This window comes from Eptatretus burgeri, chromosome 15 (assembly GCF_056783735.1).
Source record: "Eptatretus burgeri isolate ZD-2024b chromosome 15, Ebu_testis_v1, whole genome shotgun sequence".
NCBI classification, from domain to species: Eukaryota; Metazoa; Chordata; class Myxini; order Myxiniformes; family Myxinidae; genus Eptatretus; species Eptatretus burgeri.
This window is the reverse complement of record NC_140975.1, coordinates 14,191,937-14,209,814: the sequence shown is the minus strand read 5'-3', so window position 1 is coordinate 14,209,814 and position 17,878 is coordinate 14,191,937. Positions and strand designations below refer to the sequence as shown.

Below are 17,878 nucleotides of genomic sequence, written 5' to 3'. Positions count from 1 at the left end.
AACTCTATCACCTTTTCCACACCCGGTGTTGATAAAAAGGCTGGTGGGGTGGGAAACTTAATCCCAGCATCATCGTCGTCAACATGTTCCATCTCGACAGATAAACAACAAGAACATACAGGACCAGAGTTTAAAGGACTCAGGTATTGAAGAAAGATGGCGGGGTCTCAATACCTGCGAGACAGCTTACATGACCTTTGTTCTGCTGGTGAATCACGTGACTACACAAACACAAGTTCTACATTGTCAAACACATCTCAAATCTGAACCCCAGAAGTTATTTCATTAATAAACCACGAATTAGTTTCTTAATGAAACCACACAAAAATAAAAAGGTATTTCTGCTCCAATTTTTAATTGACTTACATGTTCCCTCAATCGACCATCTGATGGGGATTAACCTGGTGCAATCAGTCGTTTTGTTTTTTCTTGAGCCTGAACTTCTGTATTAAAAGTAGATAAATAAATAAATAAATAAAACATTGCAACACTGACAACCAACCAACAGAGTTTGTTCATTTCCTCTTTCCTCTGCTGTTTTTGATCGATACTGTGGATGGTTCTGACACACTACTGTGCTTTAAGATCAAGCTATGCTGTGACTGCTTGTCCAGTTTTGGTGAAAGGAATCTGAAAATGTAACGATATCATCACAACTGAGTCTGTTCACTTTACATTACAGTTCCACGGTGTTGAAAGAGCTCTGTGTTAATAAGTGACATGGGGTAGATTCCCCTCCTACCTCTACCGTTTATGTTTAATTTCCCCCTTTATGTTTTTAACTGGCCCTCGTTGGTGTAACAATCTCAGAAAATTTCTCATCAAGAACATCAACCTCATCACCAGTTTCAGTTCACACTGTCAGTTTAAATATCGTAATCGATCATGTGACCAAAATTCATTCACCTGCTTGACTGATTAAACTAAACAAGGTTTTAGTTATTAAATTAATTGACACTTTAATTAAGTTATTTGATGCTGGAACGAACATCTTAATCTAAGGGACAATTAAATAAACTTGTGTGTAGTGATAGGATGTCTGGTGGAAGGGATGAGTAGGAAGGGATCGGGCAGGGGAGGACCCATAAAAGGTTAATTCAAGAAATCTTCGGCAAGGTTGATGGTTTCCCGTAACTGGTACAATCACACATCATTAAACCCATCTTCTTAATTTAAATATGTTCTTATTTAAAATCCATTCACAATCCAAATGAGGGGAACTCAACACCTGGACAAACCTTAAGCATTTTTTATAATTCAAAAGTTGAGGTCATGAAAGAGCTGTAGGACAAACGTTGGAGGGGCAGTGGGTCATCAAAAGGGTGTGAGGTACAGATGGATGAAGGTCAAGGAAACAAAACATCACAGATAGTAAAATTAATAACGTGCAGCAGGATAATTAAGGGACAAGAAGAAAAAGTCGTTGGTGAGAGAGAGAGACAAAGATGATTAAATCATACGACTGTCTGTCCTGATGTTCATCTGGATCAGTAGTGGGGCAACTTAGCTAAATATAGTCTAACAATTGTGCATTTTGTGAGGAAAGCAACAAATTTGGCACATCGTAGCCTATCATATAATGAACAGATTTCGATATTGGGCCATCTCAAATTTTTGATGGCAGTGGAAAATGGCTGCCACAGCCATCAGCGGCTGAATTTGAGATGGCCCAACATCCAAATCTGTTCATAATATGATAGGCTACGATGTGCCAAATTTGTTGCTTTCCTCACAAAATGCACAATTGTTATGCTAAGTTGCCCCACTACAGGAGAAATAGTCACTCAAACCCCCTGCAGACCCACTCAGACCCTGAATTTTTTTTTAATGCTGTGAGCAAACTTTGGTACATCAAGGGTGATGAAGGCTGTGGTTAAGTTTCATTGAAATTATTTATGTAGTTCGGGGAAGAGAGCAAATAACTATTTTGGGGTTTGAGAACCTTCTCGCTCCACCAGCCAAAGACTCACTTAAGTATCACATAATTTGATGCAGGCAATACACTTTGGTATATAACTAGTGAAGAATGTTGTGATCAAGTTTCATCGAAATCGTGTATATTTTCTGAGAAGAGAGCAAATACCTATTTTGGGGGGGGGGGTCAAACTCCCCTTCCCATAGACCCCCTTAATGAGCACTCATTTTGATGCGGTCGATACACTTTGGTAAGTCCCTGTGATGAAGGTTGTGCTCAAGTTTCATCAAAATCGTGAGTGTAGTTTTGGAGAACAAAGGAAATACCTATGTTTTGGGTGGGGGGGGGAGTCAAAAACTCACCATGTAGACCCCTTCAATGAGCGTAGATTTTGATGCTTCAATACACATTCGTTAGGCATCATATATGAATCTTGTGGCCAAGTTTCATCAAAATTGTGTGTTTGGTTCAAGCGAGACTCACTGACTCGCTCACCTTTGGACACTGCTCAATCGCAAAAGCGATCTAAAGTCCAGGTAAGCTAAAAATGAAACAAAGGATTGAAAGTGCACAGAATCTGAGACTTGAGAAGGTGTGGAAGATGACAAGCTAAGTAGAGAGGGTTTGAGTTCTTCATTTTTCAATCTCTACCATGACTCATTCTGTCGGTACTCAAGTACTGTATGTGTGTTTGTCCTCTAATCATGTCCTTGCAAACATGTAAATGTACATTGATGTCTCCTTATGTCTGTGTCATCCACGTGATCTATGTCCAAGCTCCTGTACAAGTTTATAAAAAGTTTAATGTGAAACCCTGGACGGATGAGAGAGAGCTGATTATCTAGAATAATCAGAACGAGCCAAAACTGCGCTCCGCTCGAAGTTTCTGAATTGAGGGTTCGTGAGGACGTCAATATATCCACATGATACGTCCACAAAATATGGCTAAGCGAATTAATATTATAATGTAGTGATTCATGTTGAGACTTCATTTTTGTATTATTGAGGTACACCTGGTAATACAGGTACACATGTAAAAATATAAAATGGTTAAATGGAATATGTTTGTAAAAACATTTCCTTTTCAAGTTCCTCAAACTCTGTGTACACAACCTATTCGTTCCTTCTCTTTTCTGTATTTCTCAGAACAAAGAACACACTTCACGATTTCATTTCTTCTTTGAGAAATACACATTAAAATACATATATATGTACATTATTTAATTATTGTGGATAAAGTTTATAACACACTATATTAAATAAATAATAATCTATATGTGTTCAAGCGTAAGTGCAGTTTGGTTTAAATATGTATTTGTTGGTTGTTCGAACTTCCTCGATATCGTTCAGGATCCACCCCCTTATAGGAGGAGATTATGGAACGTTCTGATTGGATTGGAAGTGAATTGTCCACAAGTACTCTTGGTGTTACCGGGAGTGTTTGATATCAGGATCTGGAACTCGGTGCTGGTTCATAGTCTCTGACCTCAGGTACCAATCTCATATCAGCACCAACTCGAGGATCTGATTTTCCCTCCTGACAATGATCTTTCTCATTTATCCCACTCTGATGACAATGATCTCAGGATTTTTGTTAACTGGTAAGTTATTTCTTGCATGTCTTGCTTTCATCAACAACACCCACACTTGTTAAAACATTCATTTTGTTTGAAAGAAGAGCTGAGTCTTTAATTGAGAACAAGGTATCCTCAAAGTGTGTGGATATACCAATCATTAAAAAGTGTATAACCCTGGCCATATATTTATGACATCACAATTGTGACAGAATTTCAACTCCTCCCCCATTCCCTCCCTTCCCAATCCCCAATCTTTACCTCTTTTCATCCACTCTTTCCACCGTTCCCCGTCCCGATGTCCTCCCATCTCTCATCTTGACATTCGAATTCTTCCTTCTGTTTTGTACCTGAAGCCCTCTCCAATGCTCACACACCCAACGACCACATACATCATAAATAGATGGCCCACAGCATACGGTTTTAGATCAAACTTCCAAAACTTTCTCCTCAGAAAAATAATCTCAATCTGGTTGCTGTGCTGAAGTTTTCACTATTTGTGAATTCTGAACATTTTGAAGAGATTTCATGATGATGATGATGATGTCGATGACGATGACGTTGATGTTGACGAAGATAATGATGATGATAATAATGATAACGACAATGATGATGATGATGATAAAGATAATAATGATGATTATAATGATGATGATACCAATAATGATGATGATAACGATAATGATGAGGATGATAAGGATGATGAGGATGGTTATGATAATGATGATGATAATGATGATTAATGATGATAATGATGATGATAATGATCATGACGATTATGATCATGATGATGGTGGTGATGATGATAATGATAATGATGAGGATGCCAATGATAAGGATGCTGATAATGATGATGATCATGATAATGATGAGGATGATGATAAGGATGATGATGATGTGCTACACAGACTCGTTACATAATGTTGGTTATGTCGAAGAAGTTGATTGGCAACGGTTATCCTGGGTGGTTTGCCATTGCCTTCCCAACAGTCAATTCGGGTGGGAATTTGTAATTTGTTCATGGTGCCGGTGATAACTCACCTCCTTTTCAAGGAGGACACCGTGGGGTCCTTTTTGTTTTGTATACCTTGTCGTGGCTCGAATGAGAGCTAACGCACAATTCACAGCAAGGGGGGCATGAGACAAGAGGGGCGGGAGTGGGAAGAACAAAACATTGGGGAACAGAGACATTAGGAGATCTATGGAAGAGAGAGGGATGGGGTGGGGAACATGGGGAATAGAAGATGGACATTCCAGGGACTTTCAGGAAGCAAAGCAGGGAATTTGAAGGCGGTGGGTTTGGGGTGGATTAACGGGGTTAGAAAAGATCGAGGATTTGCATGGGGGACGATAAGATAAGTTTACGTTTATAAACTAATTGTGGAAGATGGGAATCTCAGTTTAACTGTGATCATTGATACATATGGGATTGACAAAGCAGATAAACACATTGATGAATCAATCTGCTAGTTTAACACCGGGATGACACAGTTTACACCTTGGTCGGGATTCAAACCCAGGATAAAAGAGGAGAATTGCAAAGTTCTGGACCAGTGATTCCCAAACCTTTTTGTTCAGGAACCAAAATGTTAAATCATTTTTGCCTCGTGACCCAAATGGTTGTTTGAGAAAACGCTTTCGACGCGAAAACCCACCTTCAAAAATCAAGATTTTTTGGAGGGTTTTTCAAGTTGAGGACGTGACAATGGGTTTGGGAACTCTGACTATAAACTATCCTAACCTTACACAATTTACATTTACCAACCATTAAACTCCTAAACATATTTTTATTTTAGAATTATCATCCATTCATTCACTGTCATTGTTTGTACAGTTTATACATAATGTGCATAGTCTGTGATTATTATTGTAACTGATATTGTTGTTTACATTTCCCACAGAATCACGAATCCTGGACACGGATAACTGCACAATTGAGGAAAAAGATGGAGGGATTAAAATAGAACTTTGTGCACAACGAGAGGTGATCGGTGTGCGGGGCGAAGATGTGATTCTTCCCTGTCAGTTTAATCACAGTTATCTAAACATCCTCGAAGATCTACGTTTGTTGTTATCCAAAGATAAAAGGACAAAAGGAACCCCCTCAAAACAGAATGTAGTTTATAACAGTTCATCAAACGAGCCAAGAGAAGATTTCAAAGAGAGGATCGAACCTGTTGGTAACGTTAGTTCAGGCGATGGGACGGTGAGGATCAGTCATCTGAGGATGGAGGATCAGGGATGGTACCCATGTCGGTTTGAATGGACAAAAACAAATGGAAAAAAAGATGGATTTACAGTCAGGGAAGAGAAAGAAACAAATCTTCAGGTCGATGGTAATTTCACAAAGAATGTTTCACATTATAATCACAATATGGTTGATTATCATTTGTATTGTAAAATAATGAATAAAAAAATAAAAAAAGTTTATAATGTGAACTTGAACAGTGAGTTTATACATGAACAGTGAGTACCAGAGGATTGTGGAGTTGTAAATATTACATCTTTCTTTAATAAAATGATCAGGAGAGGAATCAGAGAACGACAGACTCGTTAGTTTATCTTCAATGTCGGGAAGAGGTTGGAGAGGTTAATTAGGGATTGGATGTGGAACCATTTATATAAATATTAACATTAAAGATAATAAACATGGATTTATCAAAGGGAGGTCATATTTAATTAATTTATTGGAGTTATCTCAAGCAATTTCTGATTGGGTAGTTGGGTTAAGTGAAGTTGATGTAGATCATGTAGATTTTCACAAGGAATTTGATAAGGTTCCAAATAAAAGGCTCTTCGATGAGGGCATGGGAAGCTATTTTGTGATTGGAACCAATTTGGAATTTCTGGATTAAAAACAAGAGGAAGATATTAATCCAGGATTATAAATGCATTTCAGGAACCATTATTTATTTATATGCATTTTACCATTTCCACCGACATAGAACCTTGATAAAAAAAACACTTTCTTCTTCTTCCTAATTTACATCAATGATTTGGACAGTGTGGTAAAGAGTTTGTTTTCCAAATTTGTGGATAACACAAAGTTTAGAGGGAAGGTTGATAGCCGATAGTGGGGAAATCAGATTCAGGAAGATCTGGATACTTTAATGGATTGGGAAAATGATTGGCAGATACACTTGAAAAGAACGAAATGTAAGGTGTTGAGGATGTATAAAAATAATCAAAATGGCGATGACACGATGCAAGAGGGAGAAACTATCAGAGACAAACGTTTTGTGTTTTTTTGTATACATTGGCGAGGCTCGTATGAGAGCTAGCGCACAACACACAACAAGGGGGGCAAGAGATAGGAGGGGTGGGAGAGGGAAGGAAAAAAGTGGGGAACAGTGATATTTGGGAATCTGTGAAAGGGAGAGGGATGGGGGTGGGCAACATGGGGTGAACAAAATGCACACCACAGGGACTTTCAGGACCATACATGACAGGGACTTTCAGGAGGAAAGTGGGGAATTTGAAGGAGGTGGGTTTGGGGTGGATTAGTGGAGGTAGAAAAGATTGAGGTTTTGGATGGGGGGGGGATAACAGATGGTGGTGAACAGCAGTTTTGAAGATCTAGAGGGAAGAATGGGATTGAAGAGAGTGAGGGAGTTTATTCCAAAGGTGGAAAAGAAGAGGAATGAGAGAGTGAAGGTGAGCAGTGATTCGTGATTTTGATAGTTTTACCAGAAGAGGTTTGCTGGCAGACCTTGAGCGCGCTACTGAAATATGGGGCTGACATATCACAGGCAGAGCAAGGGGGCGGGGGAGTCCAGAGAGGAGACTGTAGAAGATAAAAAGACCAGAGACCTGCCCGTGGTGAGAGAGTGAGAGACTCAAAGACTCAGCCTCAACGCGGGAGATACCAATGATCCTAAATGCCTTGGTTTCCACAGCCTGAAGCCGAGAAAGGTGAGAGGTGGGAGCACCAGCCCAGAGAGGAGAGCAGTACTACATGAGGCTGTGGATGAAAGCTTTGTCTGTGGTCAGGAGTTTCCATGTTATTTTAAATAAAATAATTATGATATTGTTAGCAGTTTCAGAGTTCGCTCGCTGGGGTGAATGAAGGGTTTTCTTGGAAACGACACTCACGCTCCGACCCTAAATCCAACAGATCACTGATAATTGCACCTGACCTGGTGCACATACTCATGAAATATCCATAACAAAGGGTTTCTTACACGGTGGATGAAACTCTCCAGAGACCTGCTTTTCCATAACCATTGCAATATCATATGACAATCAAATTTGAAATAATATTCCTTTCTTTATTATATGGTGTTGCATGTCATGGTAAGTGTATATATCGTGTACCACAGTGTATGATGTACAAACCTGATCCCACAGTGCGTCCAAAGATCCTGAACATCTCGAGTGAGTTCGTGAACTCCAGCAACACCTGGAAACTGTTCTGTGAGGCCGAGGGCAAGCCGGAACCAAACATCACCTGGTGGAACCCTCAAGGACTCCTTCTGAATGCAAGCCAAATGTTAGTTGATAAAATGTATCCAAACAAAATACAAAATATCAAAAGTCGTTTGATCAACACAAACGATCTGCTTGAAGGGAAGTACAAGTGCCTGGTACAGAACAAACACGGAGCGGATCACAAGTTTGTGTACTTCAAACAAAATGCACAAAAGGTCTCCTGGACTGTAGTTCTGTGGTCAACTCTCCTCTGCCTTGTTCTTCTTGTTCTTCTCACTCTTGGATTCTTTATCTCCAAGAAGAAATACAAAAACCAAGGTGAAAGAAAGATCTGAATCCACATTTTTCATGACAAATCTGCACGTTTTTTTAACTATTATATTTCATTCTGTTACAAATATTATATCAAAGCATATCATATTGTTCATATTACATCACATCATTTATATGTCATATCGTACTTTAACATTATGTTACATCTCCTGTGGTTATGAAAGCAAGTCCAGCAAATACTTCATCCCTTCCTCCGCTACATCCCCAATTCCCTTCTCTTCACTACCACCGCAATCCCCACCCCCACCTTCCGAGTACAAGAACCCTCTAATAAGTCACACATTAAGTTTGCACTGGGTTCATCAAGATTCTATCGCTTGTTCAAATCAAACAATCAATCAGTCTATGATGAGAACATTTCGTGTTGATGTTTCCAGATTGACGTCATTATCTTCTTGCCACCTGTGTTTAGTTGGACACCAACCATCAAAACCAAGTTCCTTTTCCAAACCATAACTGTTTCACCTGTAACTCACGAACTGTAAAGGATATACATTTTCACAAATTTAGTTTTCTATTCCAGGATGAAAGTGTCAGTTACCTTCTTTGGTCTTCACCTAATTTTATGGCTAATTGTGGTGATTGTTATTACCACCATCACTCAGGATCACCCAGACCTTTAAAATGTCATTTTCACTGTTGAAGCCGAATTGACATTATTTATTGCACAAGGATTATCAATATTATATTATCCTCCAAGTCATAACCCCACCCGACCCCTCTGACCCCCATTAAAGGGTTTTTTCTGATCAAGTCTCATGCCTAGCTTGAAACACTCTGGGTGGGTTTCCATTCCCTTCCTAGCAGTGTAATGTGGAATTTGTCTCGGACACACAATGGCGGATTATCTTCAAAACTCCCCGTGAGATATTTGAAGTCCGCAAGGGAATGATATAATGTTAGATTTTAATATCGGGTGTTAAACAGAGATAAATATAGTGTGTGACTGTGAATTGTCATCATTTATCGATTTTGATTTGTGATTAACTGTTGTGATTTATTTCAGGAACTTCACCTCTGCAGAATCCTGTAAGTACCATTCATTCCATAGTTACAGCACTGCTTCGGTTATTCTTTATCAGGGCTCTCGACACTTTCTCAAATACCTGTATGCTGAATAATAAATGCATGTTTCAAACCCTTGATATGAATTGGTGTAAATTCTAAAATGTTATGGTGAGTGGACATTACATTTTAATCATTCACTCCATCAGGTTTGAGTCATTGTCACAATAGTTTATGCTATTAAATTACTTTCTCGAGCATTTTTTTTCTACACCTACACCTTCACCCCATTCAAAAGCAGTCAGAAAAACAAATTGGATACTTTTACACCACCACTAATGGTGGTGAGGTCAGAGGCCACTTGATTTGTTGAAGAAGTTAGTTTTCTCAATTTTAGGTATTTATTATTCATATGCAACAACAAAGCACGACCATTCTATTCAGCGTAACTGCTCTTCCTTTGATAGCCATCCCAACTAAGAACATTCCCACGAACACCCCGAGTACAACCACCAAGTTTCAACTCATTTCTTCCCACAAACAAACAGACATGCAGGTTTCAATGCATTCCCCACATCTATGATGATTATAGTTTTCATTATAGAATAACACATATGATTGGCATCTTTTAGAATTATGTGTGCAACATCTGGGAGATTGATTTATTGTTTTGCAATAGCATCCACTTTTCAAGATGTTCTGTCCAGTGATGCACCACATGTATGATAATTCACTCACATCTTCTGAAAAGTCTCCATTTTAGGGAAAAAAAAGAAAAAAATTTAAGTTGGAGATGGCCATCCCAATTTTGGAGAACGTCAGCATGCACACCCGAAGCACAACCACCACTTTGCAAATTATTTCATCCAGTGAGTTTGAAGTGCATAAAATATGGAGAATGCATGTAAATTAGCCAAAGGTTGACGATTCTCTCAGGTTTACATGCAGAGATCCAATTAGAACAGTGTAAACCGCTGGGACTTGTAATACGCTCTCCCACCGGGAGCGACGCTACACAAAACACATTTAAATGGACAAATTGCATCCAAACCCCCACGACTATTAATTTTTTTAATGTGTAAAACTGTCCTGGGTGCAACTGAAGTACAACCACTAAATTTCAGCTCATTCTGTCCATCCGTTTCAGACTGCATACAAACCCACACCACACATAACCCCACGCCAAATTATGTATACTACTAGACGATCCGGGAACCTGTTGGGTTCCCATTGTGATAGCGGTTGATGAAAAAAATAATTACAAGAAAAAAACAAAAAGATAGCTCCAGCGAACTATACCGGTGAGATTGTTTGCAATGATCAAATATTCGCGAAGAGTACTCGACTGAATCGGGAATTTATTTTTTAATAATTTTTTTCGTTGCCCGATTTGAACGAAACTTGTTACTGCACACCACAGGAGAATGGTGAGTAGGGTAGGCTGGAAAATTTTGCACTATCTTGTGCCGTTTTGGCTGTATTTTGGGAATATATATATATATATATATATATATATATATATATATATATATATATATATATATATATATATTAGCCTGGTGTTGGCACAGTGGTTCGGGCAGCGGCTTGGGATCCAAAAGGTCCTGAGTTCAAGCCCCGTTGGGCCACTGAATTAATGCACCAGGGGGTTGACTCAGCCTGTCATCCTTCCGAGGTCGGCAAAATGAGTACCATTGTACTGGGCCGGTGTATACCCCGGTTAAAATAGGTGTACCATATCCCTGTGTCATAAGAGGCGACCAGGGTTGCGTCAGGAAGGGCATCCGGCATAAAACATGTGCCAAATCACTATGCGGATCATACGGATGATCCGCTGTGGCGACCCCTAACGGGAGCAGCCGAAAGAAGAAGAAGAAGATATATATATATATATATATATATATATATATATATATATATATATATATATATATATATATATATATATATACACAAGATGAAAGTTTTAGTAATATCTCGATGATCATCTATTTTTTTTAATAAACGGGATCGCCAATCAATGATAATTGAACCCTTTAAGTTCAAGTTGAAGCCCTCCATCACCACCTGCAGTAGCTGTTGTTGTTGCTTTCTGCTCAACTAATTTGCCGAGCGAGTTTCATTTTGTTCACCAATGTAAAAGCCCTGTCACACCTTGACGATTTAGCCAGCGTATGCCAACGTATGAAAAATTTGGCGAATACGTTGGCACACGTTGAATACGTTATGGGTAAGTTTTGTGTACGTTAAGAGCACGCTGAAGCATGCTGAAGCACGCTGGCATACGTCGTAGTACGCCGAGCTCGTCGACAAATTTTAAGCATGCTCAAAAATTTTCGATGTGCTTAGCGTATGACTCACATGTTCCACATATGCTGGCCATAAGTTGTAGGCACGTTATGCGATCGTTGACACATGTCGACACATGTTACTTGTAAGTTACTCATAAGTCGAAATATGTCGAGGTAATGTCTAGCGTACCCGAAACTTATTTCTAACCTATGTGTAACGTGCTTTGAACCTTTGTGTAACGTATCGCAAACGCATATTGACGTATGTAGACATATTTGACGTCTTCCAGACGACCACAGAACTTACTGAACGTGTTTCTAACTTACAGTTTCTAACTTTCTAACTTATAATGGCGTATTGGCAGCGTTTAGGGGAATTGGTATTCAAAAATGGGCTTCACAGGAGGAACCCGTCAGTGTTTCAGACTCCATGGTGAGTAGATGTCCATGTCAGTAGTATCAGTAGTTGTAGTAGGTGAGCGTGTCAGTAGTAGTAATAGTAGGTCCATGTCAGTAGTAGTAGGTGAGCGTGATGCGGAGGGTGTGGGTGATGATGGATCCTCCTTGCGTCCGTGTCCACGGCCACGGCCAGGAGACTTCCTTGCAGCATTCTTCGAAGTTTTCTTCGGCATGACGGTGATGTTGACACTTCGATATCTCGTGCAGTTATGATTTTAATCGTCGAGCGGCAGCCTTTTAATAGGCTACGCCACGTAATCGTCGGCGATTTGCTGCCGCGCGCTATGCATAAGTTAGACTATCGTTGGGCATAGGTTGTGAACGCCGACAACACGCAAAGCATTCGGTGGTATAAGTTATGTATAAGTTCTCGAAACGTTCTGTGTACGTTACTAATACGTTATGCATACGTTCAACTAGTTATGAATACGCCCAAAACTGAAAAAAACATAAATCGTTCAGCGTACGCCAGCGTTTTAGATACATTTTGATACGTTGCCATACGCTGGCTAAAACGTCAAGGTGTGACAGGGCCCTAAGGTAGGCACTTGGCCCAGTTTAAGAGTGACAGATTTGGAAGCGGAAGTCTGGCGAACTGCAACTGTGCCCAATGAGCCGATCAGAAAACGTGTAATATACCGATACCCTCTGAACCCAGCAAACTCTGCAGTTTGAGATCACATTTTGACAGCAATCGATTATAGTGACAAATATCAATTCATATGCAACCTGATATGACAAGAATCGGGAGAAGTCGAAGTTCATTAAATTACGGTTGCAAAAATGCAAAATATTTTTTTTTTTCGTTAATCAACTATAAATGTATGAGGTGTGTGTGTGTGTGTGTGTGTGTGTGTGTGTGTGTGTGTGTGTGTGTGTGTGTGTGTGTGTGTGTGTGTGTGTGTGTGTGTGTGTGTGTGTGTGTGGGTGTGTGTGTGTGCATGCGTGCATGCGTGTGTGTCATACTTTTGTGTCTATTAATTACGTAGTCTCTTCATTAATTATGAACAATTGGAATGTACATTTTGACTGATTAGACTACTGAGACCCCTTCAACCTTTAAAGACCCTTCAAGTCCCTGACGACCCAAAAGACCCGAAAGACCCAGATGACCCAAAATACCCTTAAAACCCCGAGGACCCAAAAGACACCGAGGACCCACAAGGCCCCAAAGACCCAGATGACCCAAAAGACCATAAGGACCCAAAATACCCTGAAGATCCAAAAGACCCAGATGACCCAAAAGTGACCGAGGACCCAGAAGACTCTGAAAACCCAAAAGACTCTGAGGACCCAAAAGACCCAGATGACCCAAAAAGTCCGCAATGACTCAAAAGCCCTCAAGACCCCAAAAACCCAGAGGAATCATAAGACCCAGATAACCCAGAGAACCCAAAAGTCCCTGAAGATCCCAAAAAACCCTGAAGATGCTAAAGTTCCTGATGCCCCAAAAGACCCAGAGGACCCAAAAGAATCAGAAGACCCAAAAGTTCCCAAGGACACAAAAGACCCAGAAAATCGAAAAAATCCCAAGGACCCAAAAGACCCAGATACCCAAAAAGACCCCAAATAACCAAAAGTCCCCGAGGATACAAAATACCCAGAGCACCCAAAAGACCTGAGAACCCCAAAGATCTGAGGACACAAAAGACCCCAAGGACCTAAAAGAACAAAAATATCCCAAGGACATGAAAGACCCAAAAGTTCCTGAGGGCACAAAAGAACCAGAGGACACAAAAGACCCAAAAGTTCATGAGGACCCAAAAGACCCAAAAGTTCCCAAGGACCCAAAAGACCCAGAAGACCCAAAGACCCTGAGGCCCTTAGAAGACCCAAAAGTTCATCAGAACCCAAAAGACCCAGAGGATCCAAAACACTCAAAAGTCCCAGAGAATCCAAAAGACTCTAAAGACCCATAAGACACTGAGGACCCAAAAAAGACCCAGAAAACCTGAAAGACCCAAAGGACCCAAAAGACCCCAAACACCCTGTAGATCCTTTAAGACTCTCCTATAAATGGATGAAGTGTGTGCGTGTGTGTAAGGCATGTTATTTGTGGAGTTCCACGAGAGCATTCTGATGTGGAATTTGAAACACAAAAATGATCATTATGACCTCCTGAGTTGATTAGGCCAATTAACTACAAAAAATCCATTAGAATTCCCATGTTTTAAACACACGCCATGTTAAGGTATACCAAGCAGCTTAATATATCATTCTACCACGGCATGGCATTCCGATTACAAAATAAACTAGAAGGGCACTCAGTAGACTGCATACCTCTGTCATGTAATGCCTGATCCACGAGAATATTTTGGGCACAATGCATTTTTGAAATATCATGCTATGTGTCGTTGTTGGCCCCCTCTCTCTCAATGCTGAAGAATCACTTGAAAAATTAAATAATTATCGTATCCAGATCCGGAATCAGATCTTCACCAAAATCTAAACAATTCACCATGGTCACACACCCAACCCGCTCACCAAGTTTCATCCGATTCCGTCCACAACTTTTTGAGATATCCCAGACAAACAGACAAACAAACAGACAGAGAGGGATGAAAACCTAACCTCCTTCACCTTCAGCGATGGAGGTAATGATAACATTGCAACAAAGCATATATTAGTTAATACTAATAATATTTACGATAATAACAAGAATAGTAGTATCATATTGCAAAAATAATCACAAACATATCCCCATGCTGTCCCCAAGCACACCTGGGCTTTGTGAAAGGTAATCTAATGCTCAAGCAGTACAGCAGGTGGGTATGCAACAAGGCTGTGAAGACCAATTAAAATTTGGTCCAAGGGACCAACGGGCCCACTCATCTCCGAAAATAGCCGGCTGTACTGCTTTGAAAAGGTGTATGCATACCGGCGGCTGCTTCTCTTTATGGAGAGGCAAGCTTTATCATCTCTTCACTTCTCATTTATTTCCATTGTTTCACTCGGACAAAGGTGGAAGCATGAAATAAAGAGCATTCATATAATTTATGACTTTTAATTTCACATTTGTTCCTGAATTTTTTTTACAGAAAGAAGAAGGTGAGGTGACCTATGTCACCCTGAATGAAATCAAGGTTGATTCACGAGCAACAAAATCAGACAACCATGTTCATTCTTCCCATGATTTCGAGGAAGAAAACTGTGTCTATGCTGTTGTTCAAAAGTAGACATCTTAACCTCCGCCATTGATAGATCAACATGATGACATCCACCCATATATGGCTATGTCGTGCCACCATCATGGATTAATTCTCTGATGCATTCATAAATGTTCATCAACTCTGTTTGATTAATTTTGCTTTGCTTCATTTGGTGTGCTTTCCTCTCCCAATCCAGGATTCAGAATTGAGAAGATAAATTTAAATAATATTTAAAAAGCATTTCTTAAATCTGAGTGTGTAGTTTTGGTACGTAGGTGTTCTTACACAAACTTAGTGTCAGAACATAAGTAAGGCTTCTAGATCAATCATTGTCATTGGATGGAATGGGGCTCAAATATTGTTACATTAAAATATAAGGGCGAAGAAGAATTTTGTCTCTCAAGGGACACTGGGTACTATTGACCAGAGTTGCAGGGCCATACGAAATGGCAGAGTTGAGCTGTTCGGGGAGCTGAGGCATAAAACTGCATGTGTGCTGAAGGTGGTCAAGGAGGCCTATGTGTGAGGAATCTGTGAGGAGGTAGAGCATCACCTGTGGTCAAGTGATTCTCGTCCTGCTTACAGGATAAATCACGCATTGCGTTTGTCCAAACCCATCCCATGGTGTACTACACTTAGAGCGTTGGGTGGTAGGCTCTTGACAGAGGAGTCCCAAGTGCAGGTCCGCTGGGCTGGTTACTTTGAGCGGCTGTACCAAGCTGATCCACCAGCTGTCGTGTTGGAAATGCAGGGGTCTTACTATTCCAATTGCTGACCCTCCAATCAACTGTGGTCCACCTTCGTTTATGGAAACAGGCTGTGGTGAACCGGTTGAAATGGGGTAAAGCTCCAGGGATCTGTGGCGTCATGCTGAACTTCTCAAGGCTGGTGGAAATGCAGTGCTCATGTCATTGCATGCAGTCTGTGCTCTGTCTGGAACACAGGCATCATCCCAACTGATTGGAAGATGGGCCTTGTTGTCCCTCTCTGGAAAGGAAAGAGTGATTGCCAGGACTACAACAACTACCAGGTGATGACACTGCTCTCAGTGCATGGCAAGGTATTTGCTTGGATAATTATTGATAGGGTTCGCCATCATCTGCTTGAGCACCAGCGTTCAGAGCCGTTAGGCTTTACACCCCAAGAGGTCAACGATGGATCATATCCATGCTCTTCAGGTCCTCACTGAACGTAGACGAGAGTGTCGGCAGGGGCTGCTTGCAGCCTATGTTGATCTCTGCAAAGCATTAAATTCAGTGAATCAGGATGCCCTCTGGAAGATTCCTGGTGTTCGTGGGGTGCCACCAAAACTGATCTGATACTCTAAACAATGCTCTGGAACTGAGAGTGCTGTGAGATGTGGTGATACCATCTCTGACTTATTTTGAGTTGTTACTGGAGTTCATCAGGTGTGTGTACACATATACCCCCCCTCCCCCACTTTTCAGTCCTTTTGTGGACTGGATTCTGCAGAGGATGTCGGAAAGATCAAGGTGCAGTGCATCATTTAGGAATGTCAAAATCTCTGACCTTGATTTTGCATATGATGCATTTATCTTTGCGGAGACTCTGGATATCACAAAGCTGGCATCTATGGACGGTTAGCAAGAAAGAAGACATTCCTGAAAAATATGCATCTAAAAGCTCATATGGAGCTTGTGAAAAAGAATCTTAATGATTGATACTGCAGGTATGTGGAGAAAGGTTTTGTGGTCTGATCAGACAAACATTGAAGATTTTGGTATAAATTCAAAGCATAAGTTCTGGTGCAAGACGAACATTGCACATCACCCAGTCAATGCCAACCACACTGTTAAGCAGGGTGGAGACAGCAGCATGTCATGGAGCTGCTATTCATCAGCAGGGACTGGCAAGCTTGTCAAAATAGAAGGGGCAATGGACGATGAAATGTTCAGGAGAGTCATTGATGAAACCTGCTTGAATCAGCCATGAATCTGAAACCGGGTAGGAGATTCACATTGCAGCAGGACAATGATCCGAAGCACAAAGCTCAAGCCATACTGGAGTGGCTGAATGAGAAGAACATGTTCTTGAGTGGCACAGTCAAAGCCCTGACTTGAACTCAATGGAACATTTATGGCAACATTTGAAGATTGCAGTCTATTGATGATCCCCATCAAACTTGGCAGAACTAAAGCAATTTTCACGTGAATAATGGGTAAATATTTCACCATCTCAGGTGTGCAAAGCTGGTAGAGACCAAGCCAAAAAGACTCATTGCAGTCATTGCTGCAAAAGTTGCTTCCACCAACTACTGAACGAAGGGGTTGAATACTTTTACAACCAGTGAATTTTGATTTGTACATGCTTTTTGCAAGTATTCTTGACATATAACCTCCTCCAACTATAACAGTGTTTAGTTTGAACTCTTCAATTCTGAATAAAAAAGTACATTTGGAAAAATTGTTTCGACAGAATCCATAATTCATTTAAATGTGGCATTTAGATGTTTGGAGGTGAATACCTTTGCAGGCCACTGTAATACCATCAAGGCAGCTGTGTTAATCCCACAGTAATCACCTGCTGCATTAATCCCTTCCTGCATTTATCATTTATCAAGTTGTTCTGAATGGATAAACACAAAACGCCATTAACCCATAATTGGGGGCAGATTGAATAGAAGAAGGGGGTGAGGGTTAGGATTAGCTCCATGGTCCAGGCTCATGATGCCTGCAGTCTGGATGTGTGTGGACTGCAGTCCAC

General features: G+C 40.6%; 1 protein-coding gene across 1 annotated transcript; it reads left to right on the top strand.

Moving 5' to 3' along the window:
• Window positions 1–3,282: 3,282 nt before the first annotated feature.
• On the top strand, window positions 3,283–17,648 carry LOC147011571 (uncharacterized). The gene is made up of 5 exons (XM_085857048.1): window positions 3,283–3,516; window positions 5,391–5,825; window positions 7,837–8,235; window positions 9,257–9,279; window positions 15,044–17,648. The coding sequence occupies exons 1-5, from the start codon at window positions 3,459–3,461 to the stop codon at window positions 15,179–15,181; spliced, it is 1,053 nt and encodes a 350-aa protein (XP_085713174.1). The 5' UTR covers window positions 3,283–3,458; the 3' UTR covers window positions 15,182–17,648.
• Window positions 17,649–17,878: the final 230 nt, after the last annotated feature.

Bases quoted from the DNA above. Each gene is read 5' to 3' on its own strand.
- LOC147011571 (XM_085857048.1), top strand. From the start codon at position 3,459: ATGATCTTTCTCATTTATCCCACTCTGATGACAATGATCTCAGGATTT. The intron at 3,517-5,390 runs GTAAGTTATTTC...CATTTCCCACAG, and splicing joins CTCAGGATTTTTGTTAACTG to AATCACGAATCCTGGACACG. The intron at 8,236-9,256 runs GTGAAAGAAAGA...GATTTATTTCAG, and splicing joins GAAGAAATACAAAAACCAAG to GAACTTCACCTCTGCAGAAT.